This window comes from Lepisosteus oculatus, chromosome 6 (assembly GCF_040954835.1).
Source record: "Lepisosteus oculatus isolate fLepOcu1 chromosome 6, fLepOcu1.hap2, whole genome shotgun sequence".
Classification (NCBI taxonomy): Eukaryota; Metazoa; Chordata; class Actinopteri; order Semionotiformes; family Lepisosteidae; genus Lepisosteus; species Lepisosteus oculatus.
Genome location: NC_090701.1, coordinates 38620105 through 38638772, shown reverse-complemented (window position 1 = coordinate 38638772; position 18668 = coordinate 38620105). Strand labels below are relative to the sequence as shown.

At 36.1% G+C, this 18668-nt stretch overlaps 1 protein-coding gene across 5 annotated transcripts in view; it reads right to left on the bottom strand.

Annotated features, from left to right (window-relative positions):
* The window catches only part of pard3aa (par-3 family cell polarity regulator alpha, a), a 428925-nt gene that overhangs the window by 211834 nt on the left and 198423 nt on the right, over positions 1–18668 (bottom strand). For 4 of the 5 annotated variants that reach the window (XM_006642876.3, XM_015338940.2, XM_015338941.2 and 1 more), the window contains exons 6-7: positions 5526–5611; positions 4859–4942 (exon numbers count right to left, since the gene is read on the bottom strand). In XM_006642876.3, coding sequence (XP_006642939.2) covers positions 4859–4942; positions 5526–5611 — 170 coding nt within the window. The remainder of the gene's footprint in view (positions 1–4858; positions 4943–5525; positions 5612–18668) is intronic. The other variant, XM_015338942.2, reaches the window with a different exon arrangement.

Here is an 18668-nt window from a genome sequence, read left to right as displayed (position 1 = left end):
TAGGATAAAGCAAATCAAACTATCTGAATCTGAAAAACAAAGAAACTGAATTTATAGATGCTGTACATTACCTTCATATACTGTAGCTAATAGTTTACTTTGACCACCACCAATCTAAATAGCATTTAAAATTATACTCTTTTGTCACATTTCAGCACAGTCCAAAGGATAATTAAAAGAAAATGCAGTAAAGCCCTAAAATTGTGAGTAGGTAGTAATGTTAAAAAATAACTCAGAAGTTACTAAGGTTTGTCATCTCAGTAGCCTAAAAAAGCAAACCCTTTGCCATCAAACAGCATCAAGATGACAATGAATAAATTACAATCTCCATTAGGTTACCTTTTTGGGCTAAACGTGGATATAGATAGAAAATAATTTGATATGCCAAGAAAGTCAAATAAAATTAGCATTTTTTTTGTTTTGAGCATCTTGCATGAGTGTGCCTTCAAGAATTAAATATAAAATGAGACAAGATATCATGCTCCTTGTTGTATCTGACAGCAGCTTTCAGAAAGGCCAAATCCTGAAAAGCATTTAAAAATAAGGTGCAAATAGAAAGCAATTATAAAATGTATTTTTATTCAATTAAATACTGATTTCTGAATAGATACCTTTTTAATATATATATACCTCATTACCTAAATTGTCAAAACCCATTATCATTGCTAATTAAAAATGGCTATTAATTTGCCTGAAATGAAACATTTTAATAGAGGTCATTTTTTAGAAATTCTCAATTTGTAGGCTACTTAGTGTTCTAACGGAAATCAAGTATACTTCCGACATTAGTTTGTCCAAAAAACACACTGACACCACAGAAACATTTCACATAGAAGTGTAAACAAATGACATGTGAAAGTTGAAATGGAGTGGTACAAAAGCTTTTTATGAGCTTCATAAGTCCCTGAAAGTGCGAACACCATGTAATTACCACCCTGGCTGAAGCCAGCTAGATCACAGTTTATCTTCATAAATGTTGACACAGTATAAACAGAGAACCAGTGATAAGAGCATTAAGGCAAACTCCAGTAATTCCCAACTGAATCATCACTGGCCAATTCTGACACTATTGACTGGACTGAGATTCAGCCACTTATAATCCCCAGCCACTTCCATGGTAAGCTATGTTTCTGCCCATCACACAAAATTCTGGACATTTTAAGAACCGCTGCAAAAAAAAGTAATCGAGCAACAGATTAGTTCCTGTTATCTGAGCCCTAAGGATTTCTCCAGCTGGTCTGCAGGTAGACTATATAAAGGTGCTCCTGCAGTATGTGTTTAATGCAACTGGCTTAATATTCTACTCCTTCATTAAAAGCAATGTAGCAGCTTATCCATTGTGAAAAAAAAAACAGCAGCTAGAAAGAGACCACCTGCTCATATTCATTGAATTTAATTGAATAATAATGTAATCAGACTGCAGTTATACAGTGCAATTATGTTACCAGCTTGTTTACAGTTCAATCCGGTCACAATGAAATCTCATTACTAAAATATATCACTGAGCCTCGCTCTCGGAGGAAATGCAGTTAAAATAGTAGAGTGTCTCAAAGCTCTTTAGTATGCAACAGTTTGACCTTGTGCCCTTCATCAAGTGAGTAATAACAGACAGCTCCAAAAGTATTAATTCTGATGCTGCTCTTCTCTGCACAAACCACTGATGAAATCATTATCTTGCCCATACATTTTTATGACTATTTTATTTTTAGGATAATTGTTTGGCAGCTGTTCGCAATAGTCATTAATACAAAATCCAGTCAGTGGACACTGAGAAGAAAAGAAATACTGAGGACATTTCTGTTGCAGACATCTTAATAAGCCATCCTCATGACCCTGTGCTGTCATGCTTAATCTAGATAGAAAATAAGTTCAGGCACAGCCTTATCTGTCTGTCTTCTTTAGCTTCTATAAACCCCTCTCAGTCAAGATACACTAAACATTCGCTCCCCACCACTGAGTTTCAAGCTCTGCTGCTTAGTCCTTTTCCTCAGTGCCATAGAGACCCAGAATAAACAGTGATCCTTTCTGTTGACCTGTAAAATGCATATTATTATTAAATTCACAATTTCACAGCAAGGGGAAAGGTGCGCTTATGCCTGTCTCCTAACTGCATAAATTTATTGTGCACAGCACTAGACCACAACTCATTGTTTCAGTGGGGATCAAGACAAGGCCCAGCAAAATGGAAGGGGTAGAACTGTCAGTGACCCACTCCTGCACATTAACTGAACAGTGTGCTGGAACATAAACATTGAGAGATCACAGAGAAATGCAGAATAAGCTCATGCAAAAAGTAAATGACAGTCCCAATTTAAATAACACTGCACTAATGTATTATAAAGTATAATATCTAATAGAAATGCTGGAATAATTTTAAAAATGTACGTTTCAAACTCTGTACTAATAGTAGTTGACAACAAAATAATGCTTATTAAAAATGACCATTTAATATGGCAACTACAACACGACTTTTTAACATAAACCTTTTTAGTCTAAACTACAAGGGGACTGACACATGAACTAGGGGGCAAAAGGGGAAACTATGTAAGAAGGCATCTAAAACCAAGAATAAGAATTTAAGTTTTATGCAAAGGGTTATGCTCCATAGCCATGTCAGTGAATCTGATCTCCTAGCCTCTTTCATGAAATAGCAGAATGAATTGCTTGAATTAGAATGGCTGAATGGTCTTCTCTTGTTAGTAGCTGATCGTATGTTTTTAAATGCTAATGACAGCGAAAGAAAAAGATCATGTTGCATTTACAGATTTCTCCTTTGTGGTTATACGTCATTACAAAAATAAAAAATCTAAAAGGTGAGACTTTTAAGAAGAAAAGCTTATTTTAATTATTTGAAGAGAAAAACGTTGAGTCACGTACCAAGCACAGTAAAACCATGCAAGTATTGTTTTTTTTTCCATATTTGTGTTGTTCCAGTTACTGTGAGTTGTTTTTTCGAAACTGGCAGTTTACGACCCTATTGGCAGAAGACCCATGCCATAAATAAGCTCTTAGTTTGATTGGGTCATATTCAGCTGCCTTAATATCATTAAAGGCAGTAAGCATTTCATATTTGTTATAAAAATCCACAAGGGAAATACTACTTCTGTGTCACCATCTGAAGACTTTAATGGTCAGGGTGGGACACAGTAACATGATGAATAAACACTGAAACATGGACCAGAGGATGCAACCATCAACTATGGGAAAAAGCATTTAAAACTCAGAAAACTAGAAAACCCTTACAGAAAGGGTTGTGGGCGTATGAAACAAGCTACTCAGTTGTACCCTGGCTTCTATCAAGAAAAAGCTGGACGAAATCAATTACCTATGAGCAATAGGCTAGCTGGGTTTAATAGCCTCTCCTCTTGTAACTATACTTATGTTCTTATGGTGTTTATAGTGAGATACTGTACATCATTCTGAATGAAACAGCACAAGGAGAACTGAAAGAAATCTAAAAGCCAACAGTATGAGTCATAACTATTAGATTTCAATTAATTGGCAGCCTTTCAAAGAAATTAACTGAACCTTTAATTTTTCTTATCAAACCAAAATCACATATCACATATAATACACAATGTTTATATGCTTTATATATACTGATGCACAAAAGAACTGCAATACTCAGATGTAATGCATTTAATTGGATATGTTAAATAGAATAAACAACATCAAATAACATATTGAAAAGTAATAGTTTTCAGCATTAAACATGAAACCTTCATTACAGAGACCCCATAAAGCATGTGGCTAAACTTCATTGTGTTATGTTGGTGGTAGTAATGACCTGATACCACAGATGTTCTAATGGACTGAGGTCAGGAGAAAAAAAAACTAACCAGGTCAAGACCTTGACATGGTTTTCTTAAAGCTGTAGCATTATAATCCTGGAACTTCATTAACAAGCTTTGGTCATTTAGAAAATCAGCACCTTCAGGAATGGAATACTAATCATCCAAGGCCTTTGTCAATGTACTGCTGAGTAGTAATGCTACCCAACATCTGAACCAAATTGGATTTGTGTTAAAGCACATTTCTACCCACATCATCACTCCTCCACCAACCCACTAACAGGCCTGAAAGGGCGCGAAAGTCACTCTTTCAGTTGTCAATGTTAGCCTTGATCTACCCTCCAGGCCCACTAATAATTGTGAAGTACACAGTGAGCTACAGTCAATCCGCTGGTATTTTCTCCTGGTCTTTCTTGTGCGGATGGTTCAGGCAGAGGTGATAGTCCTGAGCTGGCATAGTGAACCTCTGCCTTCCAGGACCTAGTCTGTCCCTCACAGAGCCAGGTTCCTGCTTCTGCTGAATGAGTCGGCTGCTCGTTGAAGCAGGACATCTTGTTTTCCCCAGCAACTTCTGGCACAGTGAGACTGCCTTGATACATGCCAGGTGGTTTCCATTACTTAAGTGGAACATGGCCATTTTTTTCTATTTTCTTAAAATAATCATAAACATGTATTTTCTAATGCCTATTTATTCATATTTAGAGATCATTTTTTAAGAAATCATTACTCGATTTCAGCATTCTGTTATCCTTAAGCATAATGGTACCCAAACAATAACAAAACTGCCCACTATTTAAAAAGTACTGCATTGAACTGCTCAATTAGCTTTTTTGGAAACTGTCTCATTTGCTTTGTGCACCAATATGAATGTACCTTTATTTGTGCACTTTAAAACCTTGAGTGGTATGCATTTATTTTACCTGATTGTAATAAGAAATATTCCATTGCAAATTCAAGGTACATCATTTCAAAGATTGTTTTTTAAACAAGGATGCAGAAGACATTGGAACATAAGCATTCTATTACTATACAGTGCCTACTGCCTAACAGCCTTCACAAAGCTTTACCTTTTGTCTCGGGCACTGAAAGGCACTACATGGATTCCCAAAGGCCCACCATCATTGGAGACTTCTACCAGCTTTACCATGTCACTGTGAGACAATGATGAATGAGGCAAAATGAGCATGTGCATCAGATGTGGTCAAATAATAAAACCAAAAACACAAAGTGAACTAAAACGGGGTCAGAGCTTGTTACTGAACATACCTGCAGATCAGACTGAAAGCATGGGGAGAAGTAACAATTAAATAAAAAAACAGAAAAAAATAACAATGAATATGAATAATGGCAGTGATGATCCCATGTTGATAGGGTAATTTCAAATGTAAACTTTCTATGAAGGGCTTCTTTTTGGAATGCCTACTAAGATCCCTCAGATTTCCTGAAGTAAAGAACCTTGATTAAATTAAGAATTTCAAATGACAGTTAAACTTTCCAGCATAGTTTAGTTTTAATTTATCTGATTTTCATTAGAGAAGAGTTTTTAAAGCAGGCAAAGTAAAGCAGGCTCTCGGAAGATTCGTACATTTTGGCCATTTAAGTGTAATCCTGTTTGTCTGTGTAGACTGATACCATAACACACCTGTCTCTTGGTCATTAAGACAGACATGGGATATGCCCTTGTCAACAGCGCCAAACAGACCGCATGAGCCTCTCCAGAGAAAGCAGACTTACTCAAGGGACAAAACAGGCTCCAGGCAAGAGTCGGCACGCCCAACAGGTTCGATTCTGCCATTCTCCTCTTCCCCAGCCTCTTCCTCCTGAAAATTACAAAGGGGCATTTGATCAGTTCACCACTGTGAAATACAGTCCACTTCCAAAACAGATGTCTCACTTAAACAAATGCTCCTTGATGACCTTCTGCTTCAGTATTTCTTTACTTTTTATTCTATCAAAGGAAAACAATGTTATACCTTAGGCCAGTGTTATGCATTAGACATCTTACCCTTTGGCTGTCTGTTTCATACAATAATGCACAGCTGAGGGATGCCTGTAATTGATTATTTAAAACAAATCAATCTTCTTGGGTCAGATTCAGCACAGGTTTTACTGTAATCTTATAAAGTGGGCACTCATTGAAGGTAATTTGTTTCTATCACTCCATTTATTTTACTTAGTATTTTCTGGCCTCCATTTCCCATTAACTATAACCTATTTCCCTCCTTCTATTCACTTATGTATCCCAAACAGATGCCTAAAATGTTTATGGTTCTTTCTAACTTAATACTTCATGTTAGGTTCAATATGGGAAAAAAAAACTTCATTGTGTTTCAGGACAACAGAAGCCAACAGGCCAACAAAATGGGCATATTGACAGAGCTACTATCCATCACTGCCCATTCCTGTGCGCTTGGATGTATTAAAAGGGACAACTTGTTAATGCAATGCTCTAGGAATATAGAATGCATCAAAATAGCACACATCTCATTTTTTTTCAGTGGTTTAAAAGGAAAGTGAAAAATTCCACATAATGGATTTTATTTGAATATTGAAAGAAAAAAAATCTAATTACAATTTCAGAACTCCGAATCCATAGAGTTTGTGCTCTGTGTTAAAAAAAGAAAGCTCTTCAGCCAATATTAATAGCCCAACAGGTTCAAATCCATGTCATATACACTGAAATGGCAAGCAAGTCAACAACTACTTTATGTTTTTATAGAAATAAAGCCATTCTAAACAATGAACGGTCACGGCATGCGAGGTGGCACCAGGAGACACAGCAAAGGTAAATGTGAAATGTGTCCATGAAAATTTTATAAGAGTACCACTGAGCTCCATGGAAATAAGTAAGCACCTTTGTTGTCATACTGACTGTGAAGCTGCAATTTTAATTACTTGTCACACATGATCTCATGAGTATGCAGTTCATTTCCGCTGTTTTCCTAGTAATTGCATATCTCATAAGGGACAATTTGGTTCAATCCAGAACAGAAATAAGGTAAAGAGAAACGCATGTGAGGAGAGAAAAATGGAATTACAGAAAATGGAAAGGAATCATAAAAAAAGTTCTCACTAAATGAAATCCTGGAGCACAAGTAACAGCACAAATAAAAAAAAAACAAAACATATTAAGAATAAATGAAAATGGCAAGACTGACTTAAGTGCAATATTTTACATTCACTATTGCTTAGACTAACATGACTTCAAATTCAATGTCTTCAATAACGATCATCAACTCGGTAATGTCATGAATAGTATCTGGACTTGACACTGTCTTATATATTCGCTGCAAGATTTTTACAACTTTATCAAATCAATGCTCAAATTTAGCCAATTAAAACAAACTGTTGAATCCATTTAAGAGATTTGAAATTCTCAAAACAATAAACTTAAAATTCTAACAGCATGAAACAAAGCCCGTTTCAGCAAGCTTTCAAGACTTTTATAGAACATAAATGCTCGCGTAGAGGAACAGCAATTCCCTGATAATTGTATCAAGAAACTGCTCAAAGATAACAGGGGCATGAACTGTTCCTCTTCATCTCATCCCTAATACACTCTAAAATACCCTCACTCCAACCTGAGGTACCTAATAAGTGAAACTATGCCCAATCCCCAAACATTACAGGATAATCACACAGAAACTACAAGCCTCTTCCCTCTTCCTGTTATTTCTAAACAACAAGGTTAAGCATATAATGGAAAAGGTGCCTAATACAGTTAAAAGGACAAATTCCAATTAAAGTCACAACAAATTCTATTCAGTCACTTTTGGTTCCAGTCCCTTGATCATTTAGACAACAAAACCATTATTCCAAAGAACCCCTCTATTCCAGTTCTGTAGTCTCAAACTGAAGATGATCAAAAAGCAATGGCTTTTAAAATGTTACAAATGGTTTATATGAAGTAAAGATGAGGATTCAGCCAGCAACTGTTTTCAAAATAACAGGAAGTGAAGGTTTGTGAAGTTCGCAAGCAGAGAAAGAGATACGCCGAATAATTGAGAAGAAAACTGAAAGCTTGGCTGAGAAAGCCTGTAATGTCCAAAGAACTTGTCCTCAGAGGGCTTGTAAGTACGAAGTGTCTTGCTACTGGAAGGTGTTCTCAGGTTGCTGGGTTGCAGTGTGCACCCAGGAAGGCAGCATGTTTGAAGTGGCCAGCGTACTTGAAGACTGATGACTCAGTGTTTGGAGAGCCCTGATGTGCTTTGAGGTCCCAATCCATCAGAATCATCTTACAGCTACCAAAATGCTTACAAAAGAGAAGCAATGCGAATAATATACAAGGCTCACTATGGAAAACAGGAGCTAAGCATCTCTCTCTAGAGACAGTGGATCTTGAAAATCAAAACAATGCAAATATCGCAGTGTGTCATTTCAAAAGACTGAAAAGGTCATGCATGACAAGTTGAAGCATTCCACAAAATTTTACCAACAATTCTACCTGGCTAGTTAGCCATAAGTGGAAATGCTCTAAAAGTATATTTCATTTTTTTTAAATTGTTATACAAAATATACTCTTAGATTCCGGCTTCTGTGAAGGGCTAATCATACATGAAAAAACTTCCAATCAGTTACAAAAAGGCTGTCACTCTTGCGCTGTATGTAGTTAATAGTGATGACAATAAGTGACAAATTACAGACAGCTTGCTCCGTTTCAAATCATAATAGATATGATTTATTCTCCATTAACTCTGGAGGAAAGAAGGATCTAATTTGTCTGGCCTCTCTGCACAACCTTAAGACGTTGTGGTCTTTATTGGATATGTTGAACATTTCAAATATTTTAAAAGATAATGTGAGACATGATTATAATCATTAATACAGGTCCTTGGACACATTATGCATCTATTTAAAGCACACATCATGCTGCTTCCCGTTTTCCGTATTTTTTGTCATTGTTTCGGATTTGTTGACTAGTAAAGATTTTAGCCAGTTTTGAACAACTCAACACAGGAGTTTTCTCCTTTTTAGAAGTACAAGATTACTTCTCCAAAATAAAGGACTATATTTTAGGCAGAGGTCAATGTAGAAAGGAAACGGACAACACAAAATAACCCTTTACCCTTTATCAATGCCAAAGGTACCTTGCTGTTCATTCCACCTCTGACGCCAAAGGGCAGAGCAGATTACTTCGGGATGTAAATTGATAGCTACATTGTAGTGCTTTTCTGTTACACCGGAACAAGCCGCCAGATTGCACATGAGGATCGCAATACAAATGCTGCCTAACCTTGCAGCGCAAGTCAACTAATCTAGTTACTGATTTGCAGACAGACGTGACCGCCTCTGAAGCCTGTAACATTAACCGGCAAACAGTGGGGACAGCGACTGTATCGGCACCAAACAAGCAGTGCAGCTTTCAATTTTAGCATTAATTTCCCTCTTCATCATGCTACTCCTGTGGCCTGACAAGAGGATTATGGTAAATGGACAACCTGCACATTTCAATCAGTGATTCATTTAGCAACGCACAGACCAACACCGAAGAAATGAAGTGGAAAGGAACAAGCAGCAGCCAGCCGCCTTTAACTTTGACAGTACAGTGCCTTGCGAAAGTATTCGGCCCCCTTGAACTTTTCAACCTTTTGCCACATTTCAGGCTTCAAACATAAAGATATAAATTTTTTATTTTATGTGAAGAATCACCAACAAGTGGGACACAATTGTGATGTGGAACGAAATCTATTGGATTTTTGAAACTTTTTTAACTAATAAAAAAATGAAAAGTGGGGCGTGCAAAATTATTCGGCCCCTTTACTTTCAGTGCAGCAAACTCACTCCAGAAGTTCAGCGAGGATCTCTGAATGATCCAATGTTGTCCTAAATGACTGATGGTGATAAATAGAATCCACCTGTGTGTAATCAAGTCTCTGTATAAATGCACCTGCTCTGTGATAGTCTCAAGGTTCTGTTGAAAGCGCAGAGAGCATCATGAAGACCAAGGAACACACCAGGCAGGTCCGTAATACTGTTGTGGAGAAGTTTAAAGCCGGATACAAAAAGATTTCCCAAGCTTCAAACATCCCAAGGAGCACTGTGCAAGCGATCATCTTGAAATGGAAGGAGTATCAGACCACTGCAAATCTACCAAGACCTGGCCGTCCCTCTAAACTTTCAGCTCAGACAAGGAGAAGACTGATCAGAGATGCAGCCAAGAGGCCCATGATCACTCTGGATGAACTGCAGAGAACTACAGCTGAGGTGGGAGAGTCTGTCCATAGGACAACAATCAGTCTTACACTGCACAAATCTGGCCTTTATGGAAGAGTGGCAAGAAGAAAGCCATTTCTCAAAGATATCCATAAAAAGTCTCGTCTAAAGTTTGCCACAAGCCACCTGGGAGACACCCCAAACATGTGGAAGAAGGTGCTCTGGTCAGATGAAACCAAAATCGAACTTTTTGGCCACAATGCAAAACGATATGTTTGGCGTAAAAGCAACACAGCTCATCACCCTCAACACACCATCCCCACTGTCAAACATGGTGGTGGCAGCATCGTGGTTTGGGCCTGCTTTTCTTCAGCAGGGACAGGGAAGATGGTTAAAATTGAGGGGAAGATGGATGCAGCCAAATACAGGACCATTCTGGATGAAAACCTGTTGGAGTCTGCAAAAGACCTGAAACTGGGACGGAGATTTATCTTCCAACAAGACAATGATCCCAAACATACAGCAAAATCTACAAAGGAATGGTTCACAAATAAACGTATCCAGGTGTTTGAATGGCCAAGTCAAAGTCCAGACCTGAATCCAATCGAGAATCTGTGGAAAGAGCTGAAAACTGCTGTTCACAAACGCTCTCCATCCAACCTCACTGAGCTCGAGCTGTTTTGCAAGGAAGAATGGGCAAGAATTTCAGTCTCTCGATGTGCAAAACTGATAGAGACCCCAAGCGACTTGCAGCTGTAATCGCAGCAAAAGGTGGCTCTACAAAGTATTAACGCAAGGGGGCCGAATAATTTTGCACGCCCCACTTTTCATTTTTTTATTAGTTAAAAAAGTTTCAAAAATCCAATAGATTTCGTTCCACTTCACAATTGTGTCCCACTTGTTGGTGATTCTTCACATAAAATAAAAAATCTATATCTTTATGTTTGAAGCCTGAAATGTGGCAAAAGGTTGAAAAGTTCAAGGGGGCCGAATACTTTCGCAAGGCACTGTAGCTAAACAAGGATGCACCTCATACCAAGTCTGGATGTCTCAGCATCCGACTAAAAAAAAAAAAAACTTTAAACATGCACAACTTAAAATGTCTTGCACATAAAACAAGAGAATTACATTTACTTAGGATTACTTTAAAGTTTGAACTGTTCTGCACACTAGATCGTGCTTCATTAAACACTGTGTCAGACATCTCAGAAGAGATGCATTGGTTGGTCATACTACAAAAAGAGGTCAAAACTATACTGCTGTTATATTAGACACTAATATTAGTCTGTCACATCTGTCTCGGTATAAATAGGTCAAAACCCTCTGGAAATGGAAACTGCACACACATTATATTCATCCATCTCTTTTAGTAAACAGTGCAATTAAGCAGAATTTAGAGTAAATTTTCTGGCAGATTAAATTTGAACTCACTAGCAATGTTCCATGTTTAACCCTTCCTTCATAGTGGCAACTTTTGACTCTCCACCACATAATGACCCCATTAGAACAGCCCATGTATCAAGCCCAGCAACCCCTTCTGACAGTTATTTACATTTATGTGAGTTAAAGAAAGATCAAAAACACAAATAAATAAGTAAACACAATTAGGGAATACTTCAGAGAATTTCTAAATGCAATTACCATCCTGTACAATGTTTTTCAAGTAATATTAGTCCCGCAGCAACCTACAGAGGAAAAGATAAATCATATTGCACATATTTTATAATATAAGATTTCAATCAGAAAGCTGCCTTTGTTTTGCAATAGTTAATTAGCTGTCTATTAAGGTAGAAACTGACCATTTTGTAAATGAGTGTAGAAGAAGATATGAAAACCGTATCATCATAACCCAACCAAATTGGTTTAGCAATTCAAAAATCCCAAAATGGCCCAACACGATAACTGTATGGAATCAGCACCCGCAACCAACAACAGATATCAAAAGCACGGTGTGATACACAGTACCTGGAAATACTGTAATGTGATTGGTAAAATTAGTTGACCTAACAAATCTATTAATTTTGCATAATCTGGACAGGGTTAGTTCATAAATGTTTCTGTGATGGGTCTCCAGAGATATAAAAAGCATAACAAAAATCTAATGGCAATAAAATCAAATCAAATATTAGGGAAAGCAATATTTTTATACACTTCAATTAAACCATTGTAGAATTAAACTAATGTAACTATTTTTACATACTTTATAAAGATGTGTCAGCATGCACAGACTTTGAATAAAATAGCAGTTACAGCTCATTATAATAAGTACTTTACATCATAAAAGATTTATTGTGTGCATCGTGTCTGATGTTCTATTTACAGTAGCCTCTCACAGCCCCATTTCCTGAGACAAAGAGAAAATATATGCCTTACAGACTGGATCTTTTTTCTGCCCAGTATTACATGATACTATGTGATATATGCTTACAAATTAATTGCAAACTTTTTGTAATATCAACCTCAACATTTAAAGTGAAAACACAGATTTATTTAAATTCCTAGACTACAGACTACATTTCTAATGTTCATGAATTCTGTATGTTTTACAGTATATAGCAATGCGGGACTTCTGTGTTACAATCCAGCTTCGAATAGTTTAGAGACAAATAAGATACTAAAGTACAATGACATGGAAGGAGACATCCCAACTCAAAATGTCACAGTCTTGAATTTCTGAAACTGGTACTGAAACTTGGCACTTTAAACTTTGTCAAAAAATCTGATCCCTATCTAAATATAACAGAACATGGTATGTCGCAGAGAAAATGATTTGTAAAGTGATTGTACAGTAAATGGCATTTCCAACAACTGCTTTGATTAAAAATATAAAGTGATATATTGATATGGATATACATTATAAATTGATTAATGAAATTAAATTGATAATGAAATCCAGACATATGATGTTAACACTGCATTTCAATTCAAAGTAATAACATTCCTAAATAAATACTACAGAATGTTCTATTTCATTATACAAATCATTGTTTGACATCAATACTCCAGGTTTTTATGATACATATTTGTACACTTCTTTCAAACAGCATGGATTGTGGATTTTTAAATTAATATATGCTGACTTCAACAAGGTTCCCCCCCCCATGTACAAATACTGTATTTAAGGAAGCCAAAGTATTGAATCCAACTTTACATATTTCCATTGCTCTCTGTAATTGCCTGCCCAAATTCTCTATTTCACGGTCCATAGCCCCGGTATAACTTCAGAATGTGTCAGGAGGAAGTAATACAGCAATTAAATGTCCAAGTTATTAAATGGCAATAAGAGGAAATCCTAAATTAGGATGGAAAATCTAAAATGTCTTAAATATTCAAGTTGCAGGAAAATAAACATTAAAATAATAAATCTGTCCTCGTCTGTGTTTGCTAAACACTAAATGGCCAGACAAAAGCATTTTCCTAAAGCCTAGAGCAATCATATTTTACACGTTTATTTAAAAAAGAGCTGTCAGCAGTTTTTTCACAGTTAAATTTAGTTAATCATGAACGTGCACTGTAAAGCTGAAATCTACACAAGATTCCATAAGCCAGGTAGCAAAGTTCAAATCCCTAGTCAGAATTAATGTATGTTTACAAGGAGATGAAAAGCAAAAAAAGCTTGTACTTCAATTCAAAATGTTTTCTAACCCACACAGACATTCTCCTAACCTTAAACATAATGCAAAATAAGGAGTTTTTATCTTTGCTTTTTAACTATTGTATTGAGCAGTAGTTTCAGCACAGAATCATTGGTTGGAAGTGAAATATGTGATTTCATTCTTATTTTCAGTTAACACTAGTTTTCTTTATCACAAAATTTAAATGCATACATGTAGAGAAACTACTTCACCATCAAGACAGCAAGATACCAGCTGAGTACAAGACTCAAAGTGAGATATTCAAAAAAAGAACAGCATTATACTCTTACTTTTCTATGCCTCAGTAATATCCTTTCAGCTTTCTTTATTCTTTGAAAAAAGTAAAAAGCAGGATTGCTTAAGTACAGAATTCAGTGTGATACATGACATGAGTATTTTACTTACAAAGAAACTGCAGGCAAGAGTAGAAAATGATAAAACACCCAAGACAATTAATAAAGTACAGCGGTAGGATCTATCTCTCTCTGTACTTTTTGCACACTCTAGAAGAACTCCTTCTATTCTCAACAGGTTGAAAAATACTTTTTTTCCTGCAAGCATACAGAGCCCCAGTCTTTATATCAGTCTTTTTATAGGTACAGCTAATGCTGTACAAAAGTTTCTGGATGATGTGGGTTACTTTAAGCAAATTAAACCCAAACAGGTTCTTAATGCTGTTAAGAAAATTAAATCAGTGACGTTAGCAAGTTAAATTTGCCTATAGCATCCAAAGAGCGGCTCTCCACACTGACATTGTGATCCTGTTAGGTCTTTCCTTCAATGAATTGTGGTTATAAAATATACATCATCTGACAACCACAATTCCATATCAGCGAATTCATATCTATCAATGACAAACCTAGTTTTTGTTGGCCTTCTGTATCGTTAAATTGAACTTTAATTAAATTAGCCTGGCTAATTATGAAGGCCTAAATCAATCATTTAGTCAATAATAAAACCTAAGCATATGCTTTCTCAAAGTTCCAGCTGCCATTAATAATAAAGGACTGGAATGCACTTTCATGAAATAAGAAGTTTAAGAGGGTATGAATTATTGAAAATTAAGTTACCACAATTTATTTGGTTTAGATACTTGGGAGACTCTTAGATGATCTATGGATGTTCAAGTAGAAAATACGTAAATCTGTGTAGTTTCTTCATGAGTGTAACTTTTGGTTAAATGAACACTTCAAAAACGTAAGTGCCCCCAATTCTCCTAAGTAAGACCCAATGTTTCTCACTCAACTAACACAGGTTTGCGATGTTACGGCTGGCTGCTCACACAACAGATTCACTGCAGAACTTGGTCTTTTGTCTAAATAATTTTAAAAATGTGCAACATTGTTTAGAGGAAAAATAATTTAAGTATCACCCAGAAATATAAAATTAGCATAAGGATTGTTGTTTTTAAGAAAGAGGATTTTGATTACATTAAAGAAATATTCTGGGAGAGAAAGGATATTTATAATGCACGAGTTATGGTAATTTCTGAGATTAATTCTAATGTCAAAATACAGTAATGAAGAGAGAAAAATTCTCAATGTGTGGGATGCACAATATATTTCGCTTTCACTTTATTTTATAATAATCCTTACAGACTTTGATGGAAATATTAATTCCTTTGATGAAGTAAAAAAAAAGGAAGAACATCACAAACCAAATATTAAGATGGGTGTACAATAAGCTACTTTTCCTCTTACTTTATGCATACTGTTACAGATGAAATAACCAACAAAACACAGAATGCATTTCCATTTCTTACCAATACTGAAAACATTCAAGTCCTGATTTGGTTTTTGTTGGTGGCAGTAAATACCTTGATTCTGCCAATTACTTGTGTGTCTTTCAAGAGTTGATTTTGTTCAATTTTTTACATTTTCTGTGAGTGAACCTTAAAAAGATCTTCTGAGACCTATCCTGTTAGTGCACATGTAAGAGACTACTGGGCACAGAGATGCTTTCCAAGTAAACAAAATCAGATCTCAATGGAAAATATCAGATAATCATTTTCTTAAAAATATTGTTGTACAGGTTATTCACTTTCATTTATACTAGCAACTACGTTTTTCAATGCCTTATGCACTAATTTTTTACTTGCATCACATTTTTATACTGAACTTATTTTTGCTCAGTATCTTAGCAGAAATCCCAGTGCAAAGCTAAACTTCAGAAATTCCTGGTGGCTACAGTACCAATTCTAACTATGTAGCCCCCTGTGCTGTGAGAGCATTAATTTTCATAGCACACAGCATTATTGCTCAAGCACAGAACAACTATTGTGCACTGAGTCACACCCAGAATTTCAAGCTAAAGCATAGTCACTGAAGACAATTGAGCACTGCACTGGAGCTGGAGAACGTAACACGTGTAGGGATGAATCCAACACTGAAATGCTGTGAATATTCAGGTCATTTCCTCTACTCCACTTCGATTTGGCAAAAGTGGGAAACCCACAAGTTTAGCTAAAGGGTTTCTTCATCTGCACGTGGAAATAATTTAATCCTGGCAAGACCATGACTTGAGCTTAACCTCCTTGACAATCCCAAATGCCTTATTGCCTTCATCACAAACCCACATAGAGATAACAGAGAAATATCATACATGGTTCCAGGCTCCAAAAGACAAACACTGAAGAAATGCAAATTTGAATAGTTTACAAACTAGCAAGGAAAGGATCTATAAATACTAGGAATATAAACTTACAGGGTTTCTCACACTGAATTTAAAAATGCAAATATGTCCTTGAAAAAACACTGCTTAAAGGGGAACTACAATCTTATTTTAATATTTTGGTGTTAGACGGAATTGGCACTGATGACTGCATTTCAAATGACAATGAATGTAACAATGTACACAGTAACTTGCAAAACATCCAATTTAAAGTACATCACAAAATAGACAAAATATCCAGGTATGCGCAGCTCCATATTCCACGATTCAGAACGAGACAACCACACTCCAGGGAGGTGAAGCGGCCTTATTACATTGTAAACAAGCAGGCTTGTAAATACATCTCTTTTAGCATCCAGGTGGATGCTGCACATTAGTGGTGGTGGAGGGGAGTCCCCATTACCTGTAAAGCGCTTTGAGTGGAGTGTCCAGAAAAGCGCTATATAAGTGTAAGCAATTATTATTATTATTTTAATCCAATAGAAATATTGCTCACAACATCGAGACACTTTTGCCAATAAATATAACTGGTTAACTCTGCGTGCATATCACGTTGGAACATTTCTGCAGTGAAATGTCTGCTGCACAACCTGTACTTATTTCACATTGCAATTCGTGCAAAATCTCACTCTCGCCCCTGGGGAGACCAGCTGTTTGTGATAACACGGCGACTATATAGTACTTTCACCAAGTTCACAATTTTGTGCTTGATTCAGAATTTGTCAAATTTCGGTATACCACCAATTTGTTACCAAACAATAACAACTGGTCAGAGATGTTGGGACTGCAGTTCTCCTTTGATAAGGGATACATGTACAATAAGACTACTCAAATCTACAGTGCCAACGGCTTCCAAGTTTGGAAAACTTCAACTACAGCCTACAGGAAACTAATTAGATTTGATCCATAAAAAAAAATATATATATAAATCTAGCAAAAACACAAGCAGATTTGAAATGAGTTCAAGAACCTTGTGGAGCCCATGGCAACCATTATTTAAGGGAAAACAACACATTGGGCACAACCCCATCCCACACAGCTTTTTCCTGTTGAAGAGCCAGGCTTTACAATATTATAGCTGAAAGGTAACAGGATATGAACCCGTTACCCACTCCCGGACTGGGTTCTTAAGAGGAAACTTTACAGTTGATGTATATAAACAGTCAAAGGGAGTGGTCCAATAAATATAGAAAACACATCTGATAGGTTATTCAGAAGAGAATTCACAACATGGTTACACAGAAGGTGGAAAAGTTTGCCCTTTCTTGTTAAAGGCACAGAAAATGTAAACTAAACATATAAAGAAAAAGCTAAGCTATAATTTCTGATAAATTATTTTGAATTTTGAAATCACAAGGGAAAATTTTTAAACTAATGAGTTCTGTGAACTTCGCATTGTGAAGAGGGCACTACTTTACAAAAAAAAACAATAAAATTAATCAGAAATTATTTTTGTAGAATCATTTAGCTTAATGTTACAAATACTGAAATGAGGCAAAGTGGGTTTAGAAAAAATACATAAAGACAAAAATGTTTATTGCAAAAAGATAAAATGAGACTTGATATTTAGCCTGAGCAACAAAACATATTTAATTGGAAAGCATTTAACTGGCTAAAATGCAATTCGTGTGAAATGTAAAGGTTAAATCATTCCTGAGGGAGGTTTAACCTTTTGTGTTCAGCGTAAACCTGGGTTGCTTCCTCTCCCCATGTGCCTTGCCTGTCTTACACTAATAGATGTTCCTTAGGAGAATCCTGTTTATTTTAGGATGTATCTAGCAAACATCTAAGGAGTTGTTGCACATTCTGTAGCAATCCAAGATGTATCTTCGTTTCAGTCTTGATTAAAGTTTAATTCTTTTTTTATCATGGGTTGCTAAAGATACAGTCCACCACCACCAAAAAAAAAGCCCACAGTGCAATTCCTTGACACTTCTTTGAATACAGCATTATGATTTATGAGCAGTGTTGTGAATGCTGATATACATAACAGCTGGAATGCTTTAATGTTGATTCCTACCAAAGTGAGAATAGGCCCGACAATGAAAGACTCCAGAATGAAATGCAGAATAACAGAAAAATAAAGCAATTTTAGCCTAAAGCCTTAGTGTGATAGACCTGAAGTACATATCTTAAGTAATGAGTCCCTTCATTGAATTACATGTAGTAAAGCATTAAAAACCAAAAAAGTAGGAAAATCTAATAAAACCAAAGTTGTTGATGAAAATAAACCATTTTAATTCAAGGAAGTAATGATTTATTTAGATTGTAAAGAGCAAACAAAAGTACAAAACACCATCAATCACCATGAAACGTATTCACTAGATTCTCTATCAATGGTGAACACTAAGGTCTTTGTACCCAAAAGACAACTGCAGATTTGAACAAAGGGATGTTATATGCATCACTCAAAGGTAAT